Genomic DNA, 8,657 nt, shown 5'->3' on the forward strand with positions numbered 1-8,657 from the left:
GACATTTTTTATTGTGGAACTGATGACCTCATGTGAACTTTTGTCCTCCAGGTCAGAAGACTTCTGAGGAAGTGTCGTGTTCCTCTGATTCATTTGGAGCTTTAGAAATGTCATTTCAAAATAAAAGCTTTTACAAATGTTGATGAGTCATGACCATGAGCTCCAGCAGGTAAACACCTGAAAGGCTCTGACTCACTTGTGGTTTTTCTGTGGAGCAGCTGGGGAGGCACATCTTCAGAGGATCTGTCAAACGGTGAAGCTTCTCCATTCCTTCAGCCCACCGGGCTTAAAGAACCGGTTCCTGCTGAAACAGTTGGAAGGCGGAGCTTCTCTGCACCGAGCTCCGCCTCCAAAGTTTCCAGACTTTCCAGGATCATGTAAGGTGCTTTCTGCACGGAGGTCTGAGTCTGCAGCCGCACGGTTTGGAGAAGTGATTCTGCGTGGTCAGCATCCGTGGAAACGGCGTCCTCCACATCTCTAGAACGTTGCTGCTGACCTTCTGGAGCTGAAAGTCCCGTCTGGAAAAGAAAAGGCTTCAGTTCTCCCATAGCTGCACTTTGCTTCCTCTTATAAGGTTATAAGGTGGAATGATTATCCCAAAACAGCAGCTTCATCCTTCATCTTCCTCAAGGAGGAAACTGCTGTTTGGTGCTTCACGGCGCCATGGCGTGAGGAGATGAGGAGGAGGAATCGGTCCATCTCTGAAGCTCTGGGATCATCACTGGCTGTGACGTCACCAAACCAAAAGGACAAAGAGGGCGGGGCTAAGAAGCCTGGCAGGTACTGGAAGTGAAAGATCTGAGGAGTCAGAGGACACGCCCACATCCCAGCTGGTCAGACGCATGTCTGCTTACCGCCGTAGTGAAGCTGGAACATGTCCTTCCGAGCGAACGGAGACCGACGCGTCAGACCCCTAGTTGTCAATTTAAGAACTGAATCGGCTAGTTCCACACCGGCTTCAATTCAGTTTCATTTCTACAGACAAATGTTTACAACAAGAGTCGTCTCAGTGGGCTTCAAACCGCTAAATGTGTAACAAACATGAACCATAAAATACATAAAGTCATAGAATTCATTAGGAAATGACTAAACTAAACTAAACTGAACTAAACTGAACTGAAATAACTGAAATAGTCACATTTTATTCTGCACTTTTGAAGATGCAACAAGAAGGTAAACTGACTGCAGCGTCGCTGTCATGACAGTAAAAATAGTAAAGAAAATGGATGGAAATTTATCTTGGCAACACCAAATAAGTGCAGCCAAGATGCACAATAAGCGTGTTTGAGATCACCCAGGTGAACTCAACGCTGCGCAGATCACCTGGTGTGAGACAAAAATATCGCGAGAAAGGGGTGGGAGCAAGACCCCAACCTGAGCGAACACAGCTGGAAATTTAGTACTGAACTGACTGAAAGCTGCCCTACAGACTACAAAACAATGCATTATGGGACATGGGTCCTGATGGTTTTTATAGTTGAGTGATTAATTAAAATAATTTAAAATACCAATTCATTAAAAAAAAGGCTACATACATTACAAAACATTAAAATAATCATAAAATATATAATAACACAGATCACACTAAGGGGGAGAGGAATATTAAAACTAAATAGAATGTTAAAGACAACTCCAACTTCCTGTTCTCCTTTAGTCTTGCTGCAGATTCGCCTTCATCTCACAGCCCCCCCCACACCCCCGGTCTCCCCAACGATCCAGGCGAGGTGCCGGTTCATCTCAAACACGCCTATCGTTGCATTTTCCCCACGTATTTTCAGTCTGTCTGAGGCTAATCTTGTTGTTGCTCACACGTGTTTAAAGTTCAAGCCCCGTTAGCTGTCACGTACGTGGGGGACATTTATTCTCCTCAGCTGACCCGACTCCCGCGGGAACGGTGTGCTGCCGTAACAGCCGTGCATAACCGTTTGATGCGCCGCCGTAACCGTAACCAAAACCTAAACTTTCCTCCGGGTCTGTGTGACCCAGAGAAAAGTTCAGCACGGACTGCATGTATGTGAAAATAGATACGTTCTAAAGGAAATTAAGGAACTCCTTAATGTGGTCCGGGGAGGGAGGGGGCTGTCAGGTGTCCTGCTTTCAAGCCCTGTCATTGTCCCGCCCCCAACAGTCATTTACCCCACTGTGATTGGTTGGTCATCTCCGTGCACGACGATGAAAAAGTGTCATTCATTAAAACTGGTGGGCTGCAGTAACATTAAACTTTCATATTAAGGCGGGGGCCGTAAAATATCATCTTGGGGGCCCCAAATAGCCCGCGTGCCGCGAGTTTGAGACCCCTGCTGTACACTCTGGCACTGGTACACTAGCTGCAGGTCGGAATAACGAATCAATAGTTCACTTACCCATAGCTCAGACGCACACATCAGGTTGTGATGACATTTGTCTCCGTTTCCTTCCCACAGATGTTTACGCGCGCGCGAATATCTCTAGGCCCCTCCCCCTCCACGCATTTCCCTATTCTTCTCACACGCAGTGGCCGCCTCACAGACGGGCATCATGCAAGTGTGTGCTCGCGTTTCATGAGTATGTATGCGAGTGTGTGTGTTTGCGTGCGTGTGCGCTCGCGTCTCTTTGATTATTTCATTAATCATTAACGTGCCCCTTTTACGTTAAATGTATAAAAAATACGGAGGGTGGGGGAGGCAAATTTACTGGTCGCACATGTGCAACTGGATGTAAAATTCAGTCGCACACTCTCAAATTTTGGTCGCAAAATGCGACCAATCAGTCGCATTCTGGAGCCCTGTAGGGTCAGGTCAAGTAGGGTCAGGTCAGGTCGGGTCAGGTAGGGTCAGGTCAGGTCAGGTCAAGTAGGGTCAGGTCAGGTCGGGTCGGGTCAGGTCGAGTCAGGTCAGGTCGGGTCAGGTCAGGTCGGGTCAGGTCAGGTCAGGTCGGGTCGGGTCAGGTCAGGTCAGGTCAAGTAGGGTCAGGTCAGGTCGGGTCAGGTCAGGTCGGGTCAGGTCAGGTCAGGTCGGGTCGGGTCAGGTCAGGTCGGGTCAGGTCAGGTCAGGTCGGGTCGGGTCAGGTCGAGTCAGGTCGTAGATTGGTTGGGATGCAGGCAGGATCTGGAGAAGCCTACTAGCAACTAATTGTAATTGTTATGAAGTTTGATTCAAACATGTTAACATTGAGGTAAATAATCTCTGATTACCAGCTAGTCTGGCAATAATCCTGCCCAGACAGGAATGTTTCAGACTAACTTCCACTTCAAACAGGAAGTGGATGCCCCTCAGTCAGGTCATGTGACACTTTAAGCCCCTGGGGTCACTTAAGGTTCGTTTGTTGGGTGTTTGCTTTGGTTTGCAGGGTTGCCAGGTCTGTTAGTGGCTCTCTGAGCGTGTCGTCCTCACACCCATTGATGAGGTTATTCTTTTCAGTGAGGAGACACCCCTCCCCCCCCCCGATTAAAAAATGGTTTTCTCTGTTTCAAACCCGTTTTACAGTGATATTTTCAGGTTAATGCACGATTGTTTGTTTATTTCCTCTGCAGAAATGACCTTTTTTCTGTTTGTGGTAAAAACTCCAGATGTTTCTCTGATCTATGCAGCATATATCTACACCCCCACATTTTCATGTGTTCCTGTTTTAAATGCAGAAAGGAGCAGACGCTCAGCCTCCTGACCGACATCCAGACCGTCTCGCATTCGAAAGCAGAGCAGGTCCGGGACTCGAACCCCCGTCTTCAGAGGAGCAGACACAAAGGCCGTTGTCAGCCGCTCTGCTGTTTCCTCTTTTCAGTCGCTTCTGCTTTCTGCTCTGAATGCGGCTGAAGCGCTTTCTCATGCCGTGACTGATCAGGACCAGAACAACGGTGTTTCAGAGGTTTGGTTGGGAGTTTTTCTGATCGGTGACGAAAGCAGAAAGGCTCAGAGGTCAGAGGTGACCTACGGTGGTCCTGTCTGGTGTCTTTGTGTCTGGAATGAACCTGTGGAGCGTTCTAGAGCTACTAGGAGTAGATCTGCTGATGTTTTGTTTGGGCAGAAATCTCAGAATCTCTCCTTCCTTCCTGGCAGCAGAGGTCACATGACACCGTTCCTGCGGCGGCGCCGTGGCGGTCTGAGGGCTGTGTTTGTGGCCCGGTTACAGGACGGGGGTCATGTGACACAACAAGCTTTGGTGTTTGGGAAGGAGGGGGGGTGGTGCCTGTCAGGTAAGCTGGGTGCTTTCCTGACCCCGCCTGTTCCTAAAACATGGCGGTCATGGCGTGCTGCGGCGACGACCATCAGAGGCAGGGGATTGAGGTGATTCAATCCTTCTCCTGTAAATTAGGAGGAACTTCCTGTCTTACTGGAAGGATCAGATCCCTCATTATTATTAACCTGTGGAAACATTCTAGAGCAGGGGGGGGGGGGGTGATGTAACTTTTCTGAAATGATCTTGGATACAGGAAGTGGAGGTGTTTCCTCTCAGGAAGCGTCATCAGGCTCTACTGAAGGTCAGCTGGGGGGGGGTCGACCATCAATGCTTTCCATGAAACCCCCCAGGAGGGAGAAGTGTCTCTTGCGGGGGGGCCTCCAGTCTTGTTACATGAACTTCTGCTTTTGGGGATGTTTCGTTCTGAGGACGTCCAGTAAAGAGAGGAAGAGAAATGCAGCTTTTCAAAGTAAAAGCCCAAACAGACAAACACTTTGTGGGTTTGGGATAAAAACTATTTTTAAATCAAAGCCTGATTCTGTGGGTGATTTTCTACAATCTGGACTCTGGTCAGGTCGTGTTCCTGAAGGCAGCAGACGCCTTCAGGAACATGACCTTCGTTTAATGTTTATCTTGTTGATCGCTGCTTTTAGACTGAAAACGGAAAAAATCCCGTTTCAGAGATAAAAATGTTTGTTTAGGATCAAATCTGCAGCAGTTTAATCTTTTCAGATATTTTGCTTTCAGTCTGGATGTGAATCAGCTGCTGCTTCACAGACTTTTGTTTTGACACGGGACGTCATCGTGCACCCCCCCTCCTCCTTTTAACTATCTGTTTCGTTTTTCGGCGGCGGCATCAGGAGAGGGGGGGGGGGGGGGTGTTGTTTATAACGTGCGGTCTTCATCGGAGCGGCACACCAGCATCATGCTGCTCCTCCTCTGCCTCACTCTGGCCGCCGCTCAAGGTGAGAATCAGCTGTTTTCTCCGGTTTGAATCAAACTTTATTGACACAAACAGACAAACGGTTTTAATTTGATTACTTTTCCTGTGATTTCTAGAGGAAGATTGTCACAAAAATAGACATTTTTACGTCCAGATGCGTTTGTGGAACCGACCTACAGTCAAAATCTAAAAATATTTATTAAGAAAGATCAGATTTAAGCCGTTTGAAAGTGAATTATTGATCAAAAATAGTCAATTTTTTGGATTTGTGGTGTCAGTTTGATTTATTATAACTGTAAACACTAAACCTTGACCGGATTTACTGACATATAATTACGTTAGGGGCAAACTTACAAACTTACAGATAAGCTCCATGAAAAAATAAAATGTAAAAAAATAAAACGTTTCCTTTCATTATTAATTCTGTTTTTTTTTGTTTTTAATTGTACTTTTTATTTTTGTATAAATGACTTTAAACCTTAATCAAAAACCTTTTCTTTCATTGAAACTTAGGCTCCGCCTCCAAGGTGAGTGGAGCTGGCAGCACAGAGGTGGAGTTCGGTGGAGAAGCCCACTATGAATGCACCGTGGATCCCGCTAAAGGTAACGGCCGCCGCCGCGGCACCTGCCCCCCTGCTGCGAGCCTCCCTCATGGCTCCGCCCCCCCCTCTCAGGTGTGCAGCAGGTGACCTGGCAGAGGTCGTTTGAGGACGAGTCCATTGAGAACCTGGCCACCTTCAGCCGCCGCTTCGGGCAGGAGGTCAACGCGGCGTACCGGGGGAAGGTGGAGTTCACCAGGGCGGCGCTGAACTCCACCGCCATCCGCCTGCGGAGCGCCTCCTGGGAGGACGAGAGCTGCTACATCTGTCTGTTCCACATGTACCCCGAAGGCTCCAAGAGGAGGCACACCTGTCTGAAGGTCACAGGTGAGCCTCCAGTCCTCCATGATCAATAATCTGATCATGTCACTCCCTCTCAGGGTTCATGATTTCTTTCGGAGTTTCCTTGTTGGTTTTGACCTCTGACCTTTGCTCAGGTGTCGTCCCGCCGTACCTGTCGTTTAGAAGGAGGCGGTTCCGTCCTGACGGGCTGCAGGAGGCACCTCCTGCGCCGTCAGCTGTTCTGTCAGCCGCCTCTGGAGCGAATGCAGAGAAAATGATCGCTGTGGTTTTTGTTTTTCCCTGAAGGCGTCTCCTCGGTGAACACCAGCGCGGCGCTCCTGCAGCAGGAGGAGGAGCGGGGGGAGGAGCTACACGCCTTCAGCTGCTCCGCCACGGGAAAACCAGCTCCCTCCATCCACTGGGAGCTTCCCCCAAACGCCGCGGTGGAAAACCAAACAGAGACCAGCACCAGCAGGAACCCAGACGGCACCGTCACCAGCAGCCGCAGCGTCACGCTCAGAGCTCCGCCCCTCTGGAGCGGCGGCGTGGACTGCGTCCTGAACCAGGGAACCGGCAGGGAAAGACGACACAGGATCACCTCCAGGAATCAGGAGGTGATGACCAAAGGTTGGTGTTCAGAGTACAGATGAGCTGTTCTGCAAGGAACTCCCATGAGGCATTGCAGTATCCGTGTCAGGAAAAGTCCCCACATGCAACATTAAACGCTGAGTCATGCTTCCGGTAAATGACTCCAGGCTGAGTCATGGCTCTGGGTTTCACTTTGATTAGGTTTCATGTTGAGGGAAAGGCCGCTTCACTCTGAGGTGCTCCTTCAGGAAGTCAAAGGTCTTCCTTTCTCTCCTCAGGTTCCTCAGAGTCCGGGCGTTCTCGGTCGCACATCACGCTGATCGTCACGGCCGCATGCTTCGCCGTCTGCATCTGCGCAGCCGCAGCAGCTGCTTCCAGGTGGAAAAGGTGAGCTGTGGGACCATCCTCCCTGAAACTCTTCATCTTTTCTGAAGCTCCTCTTCCTCGCTGAAACTCTGTTTCTCTGCAGGAGGTTAAAGACGGACACACAGACGGTGGAGGAGGTTTGATCTGCGTTTCAGCAGTTCAGAAGCTGCAGTCCAGGATCGAGGCTGCAGATGTCCTGCATCCGCCGCCGCCACAGCTGCCGCCGCCGCCGCCGCTCTGTGCAGCTTCAGTGAAGCAGAAGAGGCGCTTGGTCCACAAAGTTCTTCTGGAGAAGTTGTTTCTTCTGATCGTTCAGTGAAACCTGCAGACTCAGACTGGCGCCCTCTAGTGTTCACAGAGCCTCTGGTTTCCCAACATTTACCTCAATAGGAGCCACATTTCATGTGTTTTTTGCTCTTCTTGTGTTTTTGCACATGCAGTTGTTGCATAAGCTGCTTCATGCACTTTATTCCTATTTATGTTGTATTTATTGTTCAGAATTATAATAAGTTATTCAGCGTTTGTTGCACTAATCATTCCCAGTCACTCAGCTGTGGTTCAGCTGCAGGTGTGACAGAGTTTTGTGTTTGTCTGGTATTAAATGCAGATTCCAGTGTTTCAGGATGGATGGAGGTCAGCGTGTGAACAAAAACGTTTCTCATTAAAACTCTGGAAAACACTTTTTATCTTTGTGTCGTTTCTTTATAAAAGTCCACATTTCATTTTCTTTACTGCTGACTGTAGCTTCCTCCTCCATCATCATCATCATCATCATCTCTGGTTCTTGGAGTTTTCACCAAACTCTAGCTTCTTCTCTGTTCAATCAGACTTGAAATGAACAGAAAAATATTCACCATCAGGCAAATAGTTGTTAACATTTGACTAAATTCATTTTTGTTTCATCCTCTTTTTCACATTTATATAATTAAAGGATGCATGAGGTCAGTTTATTGTCCTTTATGCCTCTGAATCAGATGTTGTTTATAAATGAAAGGTAGAATATTATCATAACTGCTTAGAGTGTCTTAAACCAGTTTATACAATATTTTTAATTTTGATTTGTTTTTCAAGGGTTCAAACCGGAAGTGTTGGATTATAAAAGCAAAAGAATAAATGAGGCCGGACTAGAGAATTTTATTTGTGAATTAAAATACCCCATTTAATTCCAGTCTGTATGAACCTGCTGCCACCTTAGATGACGTCATCTATGTCGGGACATGTTTCAGTGTCACAGCACCATCTAGTGGTTGAACTATAAAGACACGTATGGCAGGCCATTTTAACATTAAAAGGCTAGACTGGATGTGTGTTGCAGATATCTTTATTTGAGTTTTGCCTAGTCAAAAAGAACATTTCAGATATCTGCAACTACATTCTTCCTATCCGTAATCGTAATTTTAGATATCCTCAAAGATATTATTCCTAGGACAAATGACATCACTTTCGCCATTCATTTGTATGGGGTTTACAATTACAGATATCTACAATTCAGTTGCAGATATCCAGTTCATGAATTACGGATATCTGTTACTGAATTGTAGATATCTGTAATTCCAGTTTCAGATATCTACAATTTCATTCTTACTAGTCAAAACTCAAGTTAAAGATATCTTTAATTCAAGTCAATTTAAGATATCTACATGTTCCTTTTCAGATATCTTAAATTAAGTTTTGACTAGGCGAAATGACGTTGTAGATATCTGTAACTGGAATTGTGACTAGTC

At 47.2% G+C, this 8,657-nt stretch overlaps 1 protein-coding gene across 1 annotated transcript; it reads left to right on the plus strand.

Moving 5' to 3' along the window:
• The first annotated feature begins 4,975 nt into the window (after positions 1-4,975).
• On the plus strand, positions 4,976-7,612 carry LOC101174898 (OX-2 membrane glycoprotein). Its single transcript, XM_004066750.5, has 6 exons — positions 4,976-5,120; positions 5,612-5,701; positions 5,773-6,024; positions 6,286-6,606; positions 6,846-6,954; positions 7,037-7,612. Exons 1-6 carry the CDS (start codon positions 5,081-5,083, stop codon positions 7,074-7,076), a joined length of 852 nt encoding a protein of 283 aa, XP_004066798.1. The 5' UTR covers positions 4,976-5,080; the 3' UTR covers positions 7,077-7,612.
• Positions 7,613-8,657: the final 1,045 nt, after the last annotated feature.

Source organism: Oryzias latipes, chromosome 2 (genome assembly GCF_053564925.1).
Source record: "Oryzias latipes strain Hd-rR chromosome 2, Olatipes_Hd-rR_3.1".
Lineage (NCBI taxonomy): Eukaryota > Metazoa > Chordata > Actinopteri > Beloniformes > Adrianichthyidae > Oryzias > Oryzias latipes.